General features: G+C 41.4%; 1 protein-coding gene across 2 annotated transcripts in view; it reads right to left on the bottom strand.

The window, feature by feature from the left end:
* rab3c (RAB3C, member RAS oncogene family) overlaps positions 1-16360 on the bottom strand; it is a 30254-nt gene extending 13894 nt beyond the window's left edge. The window contains exons 1-3 of one of the 2 annotated variants that reach the window (XM_034170511.1): positions 16201-16220; positions 15754-15846; positions 10681-10905 (exon numbers count right to left, since the gene is read on the bottom strand). In XM_034170511.1, coding sequence (XP_034026402.1) covers positions 10681-10905 — 225 coding nt within the window. In that variant the 5' untranslated portion in view covers positions 15754-15846; positions 16201-16220. The other variant, XM_034170509.1, reaches the window with a different exon arrangement.
* Positions 16361-18379: the final 2019 nt, after the last annotated feature.

The following is an 18379-nucleotide window of genomic DNA, read 5'->3' as shown; positions in this document are numbered from 1 at the left end:
TGTATTTGTTATGTAATTATGTATGTAGTTATTGTACTTATATACTTGTTCTGTGTTTTTAATTTAACACGTCATGTGCACTGAAAAGGCTGTGCATTTACAGCTGACAGTGAGTCGCTGGCCAGCGATCAGTTGATTCACCTTGCCGTGCCGTGCATTCTCAGATATGGCTGGCCGGACCCCGTGTGATCTTGTCTGTACATAATTATCAGCATGTCATGAGAGCATAACAGCATGAGAGGCCGTCCATACGTACATGCATGGAGCGTGGTTCATGTTGTTGAAGGCACGACATATGTCCTCCAGCTGAGTTGCGAGTACACAGTGGTCAGCTGTCCCAGCTGCACATTACAACTGTCCAGATGCACGCTGCGCTGGACAGTGATCACACTCCAGCCAACTAAGCAGCACCTGACAATGCTGGTTCATGGTTGGGGGGGGGGAGCACACTTGCATGACATATGTTGCTTGGTAACAGCACAGTCATGGGCATGTAGACATTGTGGCACCATTTTGCACAGCGCAGGTCGAATATGGTCGCCTGCCCTCTACTCTTGTGCCGGCTGCGCGAATAGCCCCGCCTTTTCTAAGTGCCCCGCGAGTGGTGTTGGATGTTCATAGGTGGCACCTGGACTCCCAGGGGTTGAATGGACACTCGCTGTCTTTCGGCCGCTGGTGTGAAGGCTGCCTCGATTGCGTCACTCGGCTACGGTGCGGCATGGGCGATGATTTCGTGCAGCATATCGTGCCGCTGTGTATGACATGCTGTGCAAATACTGCGAACATGATCAGCTGACAATGCGTCCTCATCTTACAACCAGTAGAACTACAACCAACCAAAATCTGTTTTTTTCCCCAAAATGAGACATCCTGCATTTTGAATGAATTACATCCTGACGTGTAGCAGGATGAGCTCAGTAGCTACCATTGTTTGTCACTGTCATGTTTGGTGGTGGGATCTTTCTGCTCTGTCCTCTGCTTGGTGGTGGGCGTTTCCCTGTGATCCTCTCTCCAGCTTGCCATACCCCTTCCAGATCCCTCCACACACACACATGTTCTACATTTCCTGCTAATCACTCCCTCTATTTTAGTCACACCCGTCACCCTGTCTGGTTGCGAGATTGTTGAACCTTGAGCCACTTTTGAGCAATTATTCTTCTCAACATTTCTGTCCTGTTTATGTCTACCCGTGTTTTTGACCTGCCTGCCTGTTTTTGACATTGTCTCTGCCTAATGCTTCGGATCCTGCTGCTTATCTTGGTCTGCCTACCTGTGTACTGAACCCGGCCTGAATTTTCATTAAACTCTGTTTTACTGACATCTGAATCCTGCATTTGTGTCCAGCCACGCCATCTCGGTAAGCCTGACACCCTAAAGGAGTAACAGGAAGACAGATGTCGGGAATGAGAGGAACAGTAGTAGCCAGTAAACCAGTATATTGATCAGTATGCCTGGTATTTATATTGTGTATTTGTATTTAGATTTGCAAACTGTTTTTCTTTTTTTCACTTTTGATACTCTGTGTGCTTCTTACCCTGTGTGCTGCTATACAATGCTGCTGGAACCTCAATTTCCCTGAAGGAGTCTTCACAAGGGATCAATAAAGTTCTATCCAATCTAAAAACTGATGGGCTATGAGTTCAGAAATGTTGAACAGGACAGTAGTTAACAAGAGCCAACAGCCAATCACCTGTAATTGTCCTCTTATGCCAAGTTTCAGCTCTGTCTGTGCCCAATTAAAGTCAGGCAAGTCAGCTGGATGAAAACTCAGTATTTTTCCTCTTTGAAGATGCTTCTCTTTGCTAATGACAAAAACACATTACCCTGATTCACCACTTGACTGTTCAAACCCACTTTATCCATCATGTGGAAGCGACTCTTCTTTGCCTCTTTCAGATTAGCGGACAGCAAATGCACAAAGAAAACTGCTGCAAAAGAAAGATATGACAAAGGTAGCGGAATAGAAAAAAGTGAACATTTCCCATTTCTCTCCCTGCACTATCAGTCTGCTGCAACAACTCTTAATTAAACAGCCTTAGAAGTTCTCCATCTTCCCACACATTCTGACAGAGGTGTTGTTTCTGCTTTCCTCCCTGCTGTGTGACAAACTGACACTTAGTATTCTCCTGCTTCTACATGCTTTCAAAGGACATGTTGCATGTTTTTTAACATCCCAGTTACCAACATCAAAGTATTCATGATTGTAAGTCTCTCTGTGCACATGCGCTAATAATTAGTGGCCTCTGATGTTTTTATTGCTCTCCCTGAGCAAGTTAACAGGTGCATTTCTGGAAAACGTTTCACTCTGCAATTCTCTGCATTTCTCTGTGTGTGACGTACATGGCCAACAGACAGAGCAAAATAAATGCGGTTATGTCCGATGAGGAAGCTTCTGAGCTTTTATTTGAAAGTGATGGCTCAGATTTAAAGAGGAGATGGCACACTTCACCCTGTCAGATTTTGGAACCTAAAGTGTGGTGATGCTGCTGTTTGTGTCACAGGATGCTGGTTTACTGCTGCTGCGAACATGGACTGTTTCTGCCACGCTGTTTTTACAGCCTGCCTGGACACACGGATGTATTTGTAACATTGGAAAAAGTCAGAATACATTATTTTCAGGAGATAACATGCCACAATCGTGACAGAACTTGAGCTGAAGGCAGTGCTGCTGTCAGACATTTTTCTCTGGCTGCGATCTGTCGTGCGAAGCGTGTTTGAGGACTTATTTTGGACATGGACATGTTCTCCAACTGGTAATCGCACGCGCGACGTGTGTGTGGGTGCTTCTTTGATGGTGTGGACCTTTACATTTAGAAATCTTTACAACTGGATGAGTGGCATGTTCATTTCTTTCCTCTTTGCTTTGTGTTCTCTTCAGTGGAGGTGGCAGTTTTTTTTATTATTTTGAGAGTCTGTAGGAATTTGAACATTCATGTGAGCACAGCACGCTGTTTTAACCCGCAAATATCAGCTGTTCATTGCCGCTGCAGACGTGAAATGCCCAAATGTGATCACATCTGTGTGATGTGATGTTTTCTTTTTTTAACTATCACCCCCCTCTCTGTGTTAAACCTGCCTCAACATAATTTTTACCGAAAATACATATCTTTTTTTCCATCTCAGTGATGACTCAGATTATATATTTGCCACTTTTATGTACATAATGTATATTTATTTAAACTCTGATATCTCATACTGTTTTGTGCAGAATTCCCTCACTGTCTTTTGGCAATGTCGGAGGTGGGAGGGGTTTGTGCACCTCACTCAGTCACTCATCTTCAACCAATTAGTCCAATTAAGGGTCGCGGGGAGTTGGACCCTATCCCAGCAGTCACAGAGCATAAGGCAGGGTACATACTGGACAGGATGCCAGTCTGTCGCAGGGCCACATATAGACAAACAAACGCATTCACATCCGCACAATTTAAGATAATTTAAAGTTTCCAATCCACCTAACCTGCGTGTCTTTGGATGTGGGAAGAAGCCAGAGCACCCGGAGAGAACCCACACAAACATGGGGAGCACACGCAAACTCCACACAGAAAAGCCACAGGTGGGAATCGAACCCATGACCTTCTCGCTGTGAGGCAAGAGTGCTAAACACTAAACCACCGTGCCGCCCTGGTATTGTGCACCTTATTGTTATAATAAAAATCTGGAAGTTTCTGCAAAAAAAAAAAAAAAAAAAAAAATGGGGTGGGAGTGGGGTGCTTGGAAGGGGTCTCGCCCAGTGAGTAATTCAATGTAGATCTGCAACTGTGGGGATGATATGGAAAATGCAATTAAAAACATATCCTGCAGTATTCTCTACATCAGTTTGATTTCTGCTTTATTGCAGACAGTGTGAACCCAAGGCATTTCTTGTTTTGTGTGGTCAATGTGAGATCATTTATTGATATACATCTATTTCTACATTTCGGCCTGCAACCCTTTCCAAAAAAAGGTTGAGATGGTGGCAATTTAAGGAATGTAATGAAGTTAAAAAAAATTAAATGATGCTATTTCAAATAGGTGATATCAACAGGTGATTGTAATCATATTTTGGTACAAAAGCATCATCCATGAAAAGCTGACTGTTTGAGGAGCCTATATGTGCAGAGAAACTCCTATTTGCTAAAAAAGTGTGAGAAAATTATGGCACTGCCTCAAGAATAGTAATTCATCAATAGCTGATATAACCATGTAGGCAAGGGATTACTTTGGGAAACCTTTGACAAGCATACAGCTCTGGGATCAGAGGTATCTAGGTTGGACCATTACACAGTATGTGTATTGTGGTCAGGGGAATGAATATTCCACATCTGTCTTTGAAAAGAAATGTACACTGTGTGCTCCAGACCAAAGACAAAAAGGACAATCCACATTGCTATCAGTTTTGAAATCCAAAAGCCTGTCATGGTATGGGGTTGTATCAGCACCCTTAGCAGAAGTAGTAAAGTACACTGAGATTTTTTTAAGAACATACAGTGCATCCGGAAAGTATTCACATCACTTTTTCCATATGTTACAGCCTTATTCCAAAATGGATTAAATTCATTTTCCCCCTCAACACTCTACACACAATAACCCATAATGACAATGTGAATTTTTTTTGTTTGTTTTTAGATATTATTAAAAAGTTTAAAAGCTAAGAAATCACATGTACATACGTATTCACAGCCTTTGCCATAAAGCACAAAAGTGAGCTCAGGTGCATCCTGTTTCCACTAATCATCCTTGAGATGTTTCTATAGTTTCTACGGCATGGTGGTTAGCACTGGTGCCTCACAGCAAGAAGGTCGTGGGACTGCTTCCTGCCCTTTCTGTATGGAGTTTGCATGTTCTCCCTCGTGTCTGCGTGGGTTTCCTGTGGGCACTCCGGTTTCCTCCCACAATCAAAAACATGCTTATTTAGGGTCTGCTCCTTTGTCTGCCCCTGACCAAGGCATCATCTCAACATTTGGAGTTGGTCCCCGGGCACCGGACTGTGGCTGCCCAATGGTAGACACAATGCTAGTGGTTGGATTGCTGCTTCTTCTTCTTTGTCTTCTCTGTTCCCATTAGGGGTCACCACAGCAGATCAATCGTTTCCATCTCACCCTGTCCTCTGTGTCTTCCTCTGTCACACCAACCCCTGCATGTCCTCCCTCGGCACATCCATAAACCTCCAATTTGGCCTCCCTCTTCTCCTCCTGCCTGGTGGCTCCATCCTCAGCATCCTTCTCCCTATATACCCTGGGTCCCTCCTCTGCACATGTCCAAACCATCTCAATCTCGCCTCTCTGACTTTGTCTCCAAACCGTCCCACCTGAGCTGTCCCTCTGATATGTTGATTCCCAATCTTGTCCATTCTTGTCACTCCCAAAGAGAATCTCAACATCTTCAGCTCTGCCACCTCCAGCTCTGCCTCCTGTCTTTTTGTTAATGCCACCGTCTCTAAGCCGTACAACATAGCTGGTCTCACTACTGTTGTTTTATTAAACAATCTGGTTAGAAACTCTACTGCCATCTCTCCTAGACATTTCCATGCCTCCACTGGAATGTCATCTGGACCAACTGCCTTTCCACTCTTCATCCTCTTCATAGCAGCCCTCACTTCTTCCTTACTAATCTCTTGTACTTCCTGATGTACTCTTGCCACATCATCCAGCCTTTTCTCTCGCTCATTTTCTTTATTCATCAGCTCTTCAAAATATTCCCTCCACCTTCTCAGCACACACTCCTCACTTGTCAGCACATTACAATGTGCATCTTTTACCACTCTAACCTGCTGCACATCCTTTCCAGCTCTGTCCCTTTGTCTGGCCAACTGGTACAAGTCCTTTTCTCCTTCCTTACTATTCAACTTCTTGTAGAGCTCGCAATATGTCTTTTCCTTCGCTTTTGCCACTCCTGTTTTCGCCTTACGCCGCAACTCCTTGTACTCCTGTCTACTTTCTTCATCTCTCAGACTATCCCAAAACTTTTTTGCCAACTTGCTCTTTCTCCTTTTGCTTTCCTGGACCTCTTCGTTCCACCACCAAGTCTCCTTGTCTTCCTTCCACTGTCCAGATGTCATACCCAGTACTGTCCTAGCTGTGTCCCTCACCACATCTGCAGTACTTTTCCAGTTGTCCAAAATTGCTTCCCTTCCAACCAGTGCTTCTCTCACCTGCTTGCTAAATTTCACACAACAGTCTTCCTCCTTCAGCTTCCACCATCTGATCCTTTGTTGAGCTTTCACTCTCTTCTTCTTCTTCTTTACCTCTAAAGTCATCCTACAATCAACCATCCTATGCTGTCTAGCGACACTCTCTCCTGCCACCACCTTACAGTCTCTGATTTCTTTTAGCTTGCATCTCCTATAAAGAATGTAGTCCACCTGTGTGCACCTTCCCCCACTCTTATATGTTACCCTGTGCTCCTCCCTTTTCTTAAAGTAGGTATTCACCACAGCCATTTCCATCCTTTATGCAAAATCAACTACCATCTGTCCTTCCCCATTCCTGTCCTTGATTCCATATCTACCCATTACTTCCTCATCACCTCTGTTCCCTTCACCAACATGCCCATTGAAGTCTGCTCCTATCACCACTCTTTCATGCTTGGGCACACTCTCCACCACCTCATCTAACACACTCCAGAAATCTTCTTTCTCCTTCATCTCAACCTGGACTGCGTCTAACTGTAATTAGGATGGGTTAAATGCAGAGGAAAAAAAATCACTGTGGGTATGCACAATGACAATAAACTGATCTGGACCAAGAACCCGGTGGTCACTCTGTCAGAGCTTCAGAATTCCTCTATAGAGAGGAGAACCTTTCAGAAGAACAATCTCTGCAGTAATCCACCAATCAGGCCTGTATGGTCGCGTGGCCAGATGGAAGCCACTCCTTAGTAAAAGGCACATGGCAGCCTGCCTGGAGTTTGCCAAAAGGCACCTGAAGGACTCTCAGACCATGAGAGAAACAAAATTCTTTGGTTTAATGAGACAATGATTAAACTCTTTGCCATGAATACCAGGCACCATTTTTGGAGGAAATCAGGCACCATCCCTACAGTGAAGCATGGTGGTGGCAGCATCATGCTGTGGGGATGTTTTTCAGCGGCAGCAACTGGGAGACTAGTCAGGATTGAAGGAACGATGAATGCAGCAATGTACAGAGACATCCTGGATGAAAACCTGCTCCAGAGTGCTCTTGACCTCAGACTGGGGTGACAGTTCATCTTTCAGTGTGACACTGACCCTAAACACACAACCAAGATATCAAAGGAGTGGCTTCAGGGCAACTCTGTGAATGTCCTTGAGTGGCCCAGCCAGAGCCCAGACCTGAATCTGATTGAACATCTCTGGAGAGATCTGAAAATAGCTGTGCACCGACGCTACCATCCAACCCAATGGAGCTTGAGAGGTGCTGCAAAGAGGAATGGGCAAAACTGCCCAAAGATAGGTGCACCAAGTTTGTGGCACCATATTCAAGAAGACTTGAGGCTGTAATTGCTGCCAAAGTGCATCAACAAAGTATTGAGCAAAGGCTGTGAATACTTACATACATGTGATTTCTTAGTTTTTTTTTTTTTATAAATTTGCAAAAATTTAATAAAATGCTTTTTCATGTTGTCATTATGGGGTGTTGTGAGTAGAATTTTGAGGGGAAAAATGTATTTACTCCATTTTGGAATAAGGCTGTAACATAACAAAATGTAAAAAAAAAGTGAAGTGCTGTGAATACTTTCTGGATGCACGGTATGCTAGCTTCAAGAGCACATCTTTTCCAGGGATTTTCATACATTTTTCAATAATAAGACAATGCTAAACTTCTTTCTTCACACATAATGAAGGTGAGTGCAGGTCCTGGACTGGCCTGCCTGCAGTCCTGCCCTGTCCCCAATAAAGAACATGTGAAGAATTTTGAAATGAAAAATGCAACAACAATGACCACATACTGCTGCACATTTTAAAACGTGTTTGCAGAAAGAACGAGACAAAATAATACCTGAGGCACTTCATGACTTGGTATCCTCAATGGCAACCCAACTATTTTTGTGGAATGTGTTGCTGGCCTTGAATGCAGGAATGGACTGAAGTGAAATGAACTTGTCAGTTTGTTTTATCTCCACAGCCTTGGCCTGGTGGCCACCAAGGTTACAGTTACTTACTCCTCTATATACCCACAAACCAATGATACTGTATCAAACCATAGCCTATTAAACTTTGTTCCATGCATGTACCACAAAACATGGAAAAGTATGGAGATCATGATGACAAGAAGAAACAAAGATTTCTGTTTTCATTCATTAGATTAAAAGCATATCTGCACTTTTTACATAAAAGCCAAATTTATTTTCACAGATTAGAACTGAAGAGCAGCACAGGTTTGTTAAAAATAGATCAAAATGAGTTAGTGACTTGTTTGCTTAGAGCACACATTTGAGATAGACATGCACAGTCACTTATCGGTTTATGACCACCAACACATCAAAGTAAATATTTAGTAGATGCACATAGGAAATTTGTTTCCTCTGTGTCTTTTAATTACAGCAGAAGCTCGTAATCTGTGTTTAAGTTTACAAAATGACCCCCTGCTTAAATCCAGTATACTTGCAACAAACTCAAAAACTTTTGCACATGGAACTGACAAGTATTACTGTGCCACCATCCCCACCCCACACGCCCACACATGCACAAAGGTTTAATTATCTCCCTATGAAGACATGAGACAGAGAATTAATTTCTTTCAAGCACATTTTCACAAGGTGTGCTCCCACTGTGTAAAGTTTGACTGAAATCCATACAGTGGATTAGCAGGAGTTGTGCTCTCAAGGTAAAAAATCATACAGTATGATGCATTAATTAAAGACAAAATTCCAATTTTCTCCTATTAAAGATCTTAGACTGTACTTATTTTCCTTCATATACATCTTCACATGATGGGCTACAATTATGTGAAGTTTCACTGAAATCTCTAATGCAGCTTAAGAAAAGTTGTGCTACCAAAATCAATATTATAGAGTATGATGCTTTAATTAAATACCAAATTCCAATTTTCTCCACAGACCTGGATTATTTTCCTTCAGGCACATCTTCACATGGTGTAGTACCACTGTGTGAAAATTCAGTGATATCTACAAAACGGTGTAGGACGAGTTGCACTTATGAAGTCAACATCAAGTGTTGTATCAATTAAACAAAACTGTCATGTTGGGTTGTGTTTATAAAATAGGTAGCTGACATTTTTCAAGGGTGGTATTAAATTATGCTAAGTTTCCATAATGATTTTACCTGAAAGTGCAGGAAATCAAAATGAGAAAGTTTGGAGAATAACTGTGCTTACAATTTGGCACATTTAGTTGATGTCATGTTTTACAACTGGTAAGGTTGAGATGTTTCCTTTGTTCAGAGCTTGTCTGGTTACCATGGACTGATTAATGATTATATCAGTGTCCATTGCTCCCTGTTGTTAAGTAATATCTCTAATTTCTCAAAAAATATTAGTCCTATTAACTTTTTGTTTTCGTAACGTTCATCCTTGCCCCAGAATACAAAAGCGTACTAAACAGCAAACGTCAGTTCTCCCCAGTTTTTCCATGATGGAAGTTCCACACACACACACAGATGTACACAGAGGCCATTTGGCTTTTAATATATAGATTCCAGTTATCTCCTCTTGAGAATGTTGGATCAAAATTATTTTCATTCATATATTCCTTCATATCATGTGCTACGACTGTGAGAAGTTTCACTAACTTGACCAAATAATTCAGGAGTTATTGTATGACCTTTCAAATTTCAGAAAACTGTCAAATTTTTGTTTCTATTGAAATCCAAGCATTATAATGTCGGCTTATTTTTGAAACGTGTTGCAAAATTACAGCTCTTTTTAATGAAGAGAACATTATTATCTGGGGGGAATTCCTTAATACATATTTTATTTTATTTTTAACACTGTCTGCAGGAGGATATGCTTGTGCACATGCATGAGGTTTTGAAATGATCAGAAGTTACCTGTGAGCTCACGGGAGGTGCGAGTACACCCTGTGCACGCTAGAGTCTGTAACAAGCCTTATAAATCACTTCAGAGGTGTTATCTGGCCTCAAAAACAGTGTTTTTATATTTAGAAGTGTTTATTTGTCACTAATGTGTTACAAAATATATAAGAAACATATTAATTGATAGAGAAATGAGCAATTTTATAGTGTCTTCCACCCTTTTGAATAATTTTGTTTGTGAGAGCAGCCAGTGATGTCACCGGCCATTCTTTACACTGATTGGCTCTCGCTATGTGCATCCCAGCATCCCTCGCGCAAGTCGGAGAAAGCCCCCAGGTGATCTATGATGTCGCTATGGTAGCCTGAATGGGACGCTACCACAACTAGTTTGAAATTTTCCCCTTCTGGGGAAGTTTTTATAAATTTTTCCTCAATCACATGAATTTTGATCATATTGGCAATGTCGTATTATGAATCCCCTATTTGAAGGCTAATAAATAAAATTATAGTGGTGCCAAAGAAAATTCGTTTTCATGGCTTAAATCTTAAAAAGCTCAGTGGCCGTATACCTTTAAAAGACTCCAGGGCAGATGGCCAGGAGATTTATATACATAAGACCTCCCCCCAACACACACACACACACACTCCTATTGTTTGCGGGGTCGGGGGGGAGGTATAATAACGAAAACTTTCTCTTCAACGTGTCATGGCAAAAACAGAATACTTTGTACCCATATCTGCAGTTTGATCCTCTTGTCGTTCTTGTAGACTGTTTTGACTTTGAAGTCGATGCCGACTGTGCTGACAAAGGCCGACGTGAAGGCATCATCTGCGTAGCGAAAAAGGAAAGATGTTTTGCCAACGCTGCTGTTGCCAATGATCAGCAGCTTGAACATGTAGTCAAAGTTTTGGTCTCCTCCTTCTCCCTTCCCTTTCACATCCTGAGTGGCAGCCATCTGCAAAAACAAAGACATACACAAGCAGTGTAAAGAATGCATTGCATAAATACGAAGCTTTTTAATGGACAGGGATGTGAGGGTTTACATAGAGACACGCTGACAAAGAGAACTCCTTTTAATACATGCAAAGTGTTTCTCAGCTGTCCTTTTATTATTTTAAAAAGCAACTTCTACTTATTCTGCACATGCCAGCATAAGTGCCTACAAGAAGAAACAAAAGCTACACACTTTCATCAAACACGCACGGTCATGAAGTGACAGAGAGCTGCATCAGCCAAACCAGCATGACCATCAGAACCAGCACAAGAAACCAGTCAGCATTAACTCACCACACTTCACACACAGCATTGATATCAAAATGACTGAAAACATAACATACAAAAAACAAAACAAAACAAAGAATATTCTTGTGATTGAAGTTGTTTGCCAAATATTAGCTTTATGAGTTTTTATAGAATTACATATCTGCATTTTGTCTGTTTGATTACTGTTCATAACTAAAGTTGCAGGCCTTTATTATAGTTCTGTTTACAAACATTACTGACAAACAAACTAACATGTTCAAATGATACAATTGTCATATAAACCTACCATCCCTGGTTCTCAAGACCAGGCACCTAAGTGGCTCTACTTTATTCTACTCTTCCTTTTTTAGATATTTAGATATACCTTAGTATACACTAGTGGAGTTCTACCTTAGAAATGGAATATATTCTAGAAGACATATCTTACTGAATTTTCATGTACTATCCACTTGTCAATAACTATCAAATGTTCAAAACTGTTTTCAACTAGAAGAGCACTTGGTCAAATGCATGCCTCCACCAATACCTCACAGTCCCCTTTCATTTAAGCCTCAGACCTTATTTGAGTCATTGGTGTGCTCTATTAAACTATCTACACTATCAAATCAAATCAAATCAATTTTATTTATATAGCGCCAAATCACAACAACAGTTGCCCCAAGACGCTTTATATTGTAAGGCAAAAGCCATACAATAATTACAGAAAAACCCCAACGGTCAAAACAACCCCCTGTGAGCAAGCACTTGGCGACAGTGGGAAGGAAAAACTCCCTTTTAACAGGAAGAAACCTCCAGCAGAACCAGGCTCACGGAGGGGCAGTCTTCTGCTGGGACTGGTTGGGGCTGAGGGAGAGAACCAGAAAAAAGACATGCTGTGGAGGGGAGCAGAGATCAATCACTAATGATTAAATGCAGAGTGGTGCATACAGAGCAAAAAGAGAAAGAAACACTCAGTGCATCATGGGAACCCCCCAGCAGTCTACGTCTATAGCAGCATAACTAAGGGATGGTTCAGGGTCACCTGATCCAGCCCTAACTATAAGCTTTAGCAAAAAGGAAAGTTTTAAGCCTAATCTTAAAAGTAGAGAATTGGGAGCTGGTTCCACAGGAAAGGAGCCTGAAAGCTGAAGGCTCTGCCTCCCATTCTACTCTTAAAAACCCTAGGAACTACAAGTAAGCCTGCAGTCTGAGAGCGAAGCGCTCTATTGGGGTGATATGGTACTATGAGGTCCCTAAGATAAGATGGGACCTGATTATTCAAAACCTTATAAGTAAGCTTTTTTTAAAGCTTTAGCTTTAGTCTGTGAAGAAGACTCCCCATTTACATGAACAAATTGTAATCTATTAGATAAATATGATTCAAACCACCGCAGCGCAGTGCGTTTAATACCTATGGCATGCTCTAATCTCAGTAATAAAATTTTATGGTCAACAGTATCAAAAGCAGCACTGAGGTCTAACAGAACAAGCACAGAGATGAGTCCACTGTCTGAGGCCATAAGAAGATCATTTGTAACCTTCACTAATGCTGTTTCTGTACTATGATGAATTCTGAAACCTGACTGAAACTCTTCAAATAGACCATTCCTCTGCAGATGATCAGTTAGCTGTTTTACAACTACCCTTTCAAGAATTTTTGAGAGAAAAGGAAGCTTGGAGATTGGCCTATAATTAGCTAAGATAGCTGGGTCAAGTGATGGCTTTTTAAGTAATGGTTTAATTACTGCCACCTTAAAAGCCTGTGGTACATAGCCAACTAATAAAGATAGATTGATCATATTTAAGATTGAAGCATTAATTAATTAATTAATTAAACTATCCACACAGTAACTGCCTGAGCAAAGTCCTAGTTTGTTCAGTTCATGGCTGACAATTCAGTCAACCAGAAAATCTTTCATGCCAATCACTGGTCACTGATTCTGATTGCTGGCATTTGAACCTTTGCCAGTTCTCTGCTGTTTGTTTTCTGCTCTCTTGCTTACTATAGTTCACATGTTACTTCTTGCACTTGTTATCTCTCTATAAGTTCCAGGATGAGACAAAGATACCAGCTTCTTTAACTATCTGGGTGAGCTGTGCAGCAGTCCCGCATTAGTTGAAAATGTAAGTTAATCATGGAAAGACTTTGAAATAGTGCATTTAAAATAAATATTTTATGCTTATAAAATAATGCCAAACATATATTCATGTGGGACAAATGTTTCAGCTTCTGATCCCACCCTGATGAAGACATCAGTCCTTCTTGAGTTATTTGGATGAGATCTCCTCCAGTCTTGGATTTGTCAAAATATTAGTTGATCATGGAAAGACTTCAAAACTGCACATTTAAAACTATGTACTTGATGCGTTTATCCAAAGCAATTTAGAAGTAACACAATACAAGCCAGAAGTACCTAGAGTGATTTTCAGCTCAAGAAACTTCATCACATCACAGGAATACCTAAGGATCAAACTGGATACTTTGAACAAGTTAAATGGAAAACACTGCTGCTCATGAGTTGCATAGGTGAGATGCTTTTGTCTGTACATCAACAAAAGTTGCTGTTAAAACCACCAAACATATTACCTTTTCTTCCTCCTCTTTTGACTAGAACTAATAATCAAAATAATGGCAATAGATGAAAAATACTGCTTTTTAATGTTGGCATCCAAAGCGCATGTAGACAGCAGTTAGATGACATAGACGGCCATAAACGATGCTGAAGACTGCCCAATGTCCAAACATCTGGATGGCAAACATGGGACTGGAGTGGGAGGGAGCGCAGTGTTCATGCAATAATGTACTGGACACCGGAGTACAATCAAAGTATGGACCGGACTCATGCCATATGTGTCCAAGCTGGCAAGGTGCGGTCACTCACTCAGTCATGCAATCACATCTGCGCTCGTCCTCTCCTTCACAGCGCTATTGACCTCACGTGCGTGTGTGCGTACTGTGCTGGACTGATGGATGACATGATGGCTGTGTGTGTATGTGTGTTCATAATAGTTAAATGAGTAGCTATGCATGCGCGTGTGCGCAGGGCGTGGCACCTGTGCACGCAGCATGCACATATGTGCCGTTGTTACCTACTGGACGCTGCCGGCAGTGGGCCAAATTTTCCCATGCACACAGGATCTGTCAGGCACAGCCTTTCCAGTGAGCTTTCATTTCTTTTTTGGGTTTTGCCTCACTTCAGCAGCACAATGCAACTCTGAGCACCACGATGATTGGATTATCACATTTTTGCTGTGGTTAATTCCAGCACACAGCAGCCAGGTGAGAGGATTTTAACCACAGGCTGTAGTCTGGCTCCACATCTGCCCTGCGCTGTGAAACACTCCTAGGCTGTTGCTGGAGGTGAGATTCATGTTTATTAATGTGGTCATGGCCTGGCACGTCATACCTCCTGCAGAGTTAGAAGGTGAACAGGTAATATGTAACAGCTAATACATATTACGCCACTGTAATATACAGTGGGGTAGGCTGGTATCCTGCCCAGGTTGTATAACACCTTATGCCCTACACCTGCTGTTATAGGCTCCAGCTCCCTGTGAGCCTTGACTGAAGTGGGTATGAACGAATATAAACAAGCTGTATCGAAATTTATAATACAAAACATATTGAAATTGATAATACAATGCGCAATACATAAATTACTGACCAGTTGAAATATAATAAAACTAAAAAAAAAAAGAAAAACAAACTGTTATTGAATATTCATGAGTTTACAGAATGGATATAGTTTGAAAATGCAATACTGAAAACACTCAGGAAGGTAAGTTTCTGAGTTGAATAAAAGCTTTACTTTCAGTTGGGTTAACTTATGTTTTTAAGGCAGCAACTGAACTTAAATTTTCAAGTTGAATCATCCTGATCATTTTTACAGTGAATGAATACCATTTTGGACGTGTGTGTGTGTGTGTGTGTGTGTGTGTGTGTGTGTGTGTGTGTGTGTGTGTGTGTGTGTGTGTGTGTGTGTGTGTGTGTGTGTGTGTGTGTAAAAATGACCATAACACGTGATTTTCTTGTCTGTGTGTTCATATATTCTTCAGATCCATGTTCCATGGCTTGTTTTAGACATTATTGCAGGCTGCAGATTTTAACTTCGTCTGTCTCGCACTGAGCATTTCTGTCAAAGCATCATCTCAGAGGACAAGTGTACAGTCATCTTTGCTCCAATGTGGACGATTTAACAAAACCACAGCGCTTCAGTGCCACATAAAGTCTGTGCACCAAAGCTCTGAATGTAATGTGTCCACTTAGAAATCACACCGAACCTCCAGCCTGCAAACCCTACACCGGCTTTGTGCTCACTTACGGAATTAAAAATAATAATTACTGAAACACACACACACAATATTTGTGCAAGGTTGGCATTAACACGCAGCAAGATAAATAAACAAATAAATACAGTCGACCTGCTAATGCCACATTGTAACTGAGCAATGAACTGAAAGCCATGCAGCTGTTTTGACGAGCGATCCATGAGGTCATTTGTTCTAATCGCGAAATTCTTGCACGTAACTAAAAATAAATGAGCTTATTGTGAGAACAAACCTGATCTGAAGGCCTCGGCTCTATTTATCTGTTTTTGCAGAATATTAATGTTGTCTAACGCCGGCGTTCTCTCTCTCTCTCTCTCTCTCTCTCTTTCAGCACCTGGGAGCTGTCCTGCCCTCCGCCTCGGCTCTGGCACGCGCCCTCGATTTTCCTGCGTGTCTCTGACGTCACCTGGTTCAAGACGATGGGTTTTGTAGTTTTTCCGTCACGTCAGGGTGGGTGCAAAAGGCGACGGAGAAAATAAAATATGAACTTCATTACCCAGCATACAGCACAACCAAACGTCAACAGCTGTAGCAGCTATATATATAAAAAAAACGAATTAAATAAAAAAGAAAACCGTTGTCCGTTTTAATATAATTTGGTGTTCATTTAGAAGAATGTGGCAAAAGAATAAGGCTAATCCTTCACTCTGCCAGTGTCCTTTTCATGCTATATTTTCATGCTCTCTCTCTCTCTCGTCTTACCTTTCCATACAAATCCATTTTGGCCAAGGGGATATTTCAGCTACTACAAATTGCATTCAACCCGGAAGATGTGAAACTTCCAGCATGGACAGCAAAAACAATGATCTTCTATGAGGAAGCAGCCTGTGGTGGTTTTCCGTCACGGTGCCCCAGCCCCCTGCTGCAGCTCTTCTTCAGACATCAAGCAGCTGTGCAAATAAGAGGTGATGAATATTTTTATTACGGGCCTTTCAATGCGAGCGAGAGGAGGAGGAAGCACAAGGACACGTAATTATCCTGGGAGTGGAGCGGAGAAAATAGGATACATACACATATGAAGGTTGATCCTTCTGTGCTTTTTCCAATGTGGATGAGAAGTATTACTCATATCACACCTGAAAAACAGAGTTATTGTCATAGTAGAAATGATTGAACCAGTCACAACATGTTATACTAAAGGCGCATGTGATGGTGCCTGTGCTGTGTTGCCAGATTGGGCAGTGATAGCGGATTTTTTTTTTTTTTTTTTACATGAAGCAGCAACCTCAACTCCATGCAGCAGCATTAGAGAGTTATATCTCTTTGCATTTCTGTTGGAATGCTTCTGTAATACATTGTTGATGCATTTTAGCAAGAAAAGCTAAAATGGTTTTACTTATGGTTTTACTTAGGTGGGGAGATTCTTTTTTAAAACTTGTTTTGTTTTTATTTATTTGCAGTTTTGGTGGATTTTCTGAAGAAGAAGAAGAAGGTCTGAATTTCTATAGTGGCTTTCCATCTAGCAGATGCTCAAAGTGCTTTACAGTGGTAACCCACATTTACTTCCCGCGCCAAGGTCGATACCTATTTTTACAGCTGGGTAGACTGAGACAAAGCACAAACCTATCTCAGTGTGACGGAGGCCAGCAGGAGTCATTGTGAAATAGTATACTGTATAATGATGTATATACATTATGCATTCATAATAGTATAATGAATGTTCATCTTTCACCGAATGAAATATTCTTTCCATTGCACAAATGAAAAAAACATTCATTATTTGTTTTATATAATGCCTAAAATAGATACTTGTCATTTGATATTTTATTACTTTATAAGCCAGAGAAAAGGCATTTACATTTTGGTGCTCCTGGTGGTTAACAGGTCACTGGTCCTTTGAGGTCAAGAGGTTCCAAACAGTCCAACATGAACTTTAAATAGCAGTCCAATCCAAAATTGTTCTCAGTCATCTTGCAAAAACAGATAGTTCAAAAACAATCCTGACGACGTAGTCCGTATCTGATGCCGTGCATTGACTTTTTTGTGTGCAGACTGCCTCAGGTCAAAGGAGTTTCAGTCTTTTGTTCATGGTAATGAGTCATTCACGTTATCAAGGGAGCCATCAGAAAGGCGTCCATCCCATCATTAGAGGGACAGCTGTCCTGTCATTAGGTGTGCTAACTACAGCACAATAGTTGCTAATTAGAGCTGTTGTTTAGTCACTAGCCTATAGCAGTCTGCCTCTCAGTAGGAGGGGTCTGGTTAGGTTTAAAACTCCAGCTTTTGTTGGCTTCTGTTTTATTCTTCTCTACGAGAGTCAGACAGAAGTCAGACTTCCAGAGCAAGAATTTTAGCTGAGGAAGCTTCTGCAGTTTGAAGCGAAACGTCCTCACGTCAAGCAACCCAGTCCAGTCGAAGATTCAAGCTTCTCTACTATGGAAAACATGCAAACTCCACACAGGCAGGAAACGAACCCAGGACGTTTTTGCTGTGAGCCAACAGAGCTAACCATTCCTCCACCGTGCCACCTAGAATTATGTAATTGACACACTTTTTTATGTGAACTTCCAAACATATGCAGAGAGAAAAAAAAGCAACTGACAATGAGCCTATTGTTATCATCACATAATGTGATGGTCAGTGGTCACAGAATTTGTAACACTTGCACTGTGCTGATCACAGGCTGCTCAAATGGGCTACAATATATTCTCATTGCATGTTGTCAATTGTGCATATAATGTACTGTATATTTGTGATTTAGAGCCCATGTCTAGGAGGTTCTGGATTTTTTTTTTTTTTAATTCATTAATTTATTTATTTTGGGTGCGTTTTAAGGCCTGTTTGAACGGAAAACCGCCACTCTAATCTGGCAACAACAGGCTTTAAGTCGGTGCCCTTTGACTGGAGGATCGTCGTGC

The sequence above is a fragment of the Thalassophryne amazonica genome, chromosome 5 (genome assembly GCF_902500255.1).
Source record: "Thalassophryne amazonica chromosome 5, fThaAma1.1, whole genome shotgun sequence".
Taxonomy (NCBI): domain Eukaryota; kingdom Metazoa; phylum Chordata; class Actinopteri; order Batrachoidiformes; family Batrachoididae; genus Thalassophryne; species Thalassophryne amazonica.
The sequence above is the reverse complement of the archived record's forward strand: the minus strand, read 5'-3'. Positions and strand labels throughout refer to the sequence as shown.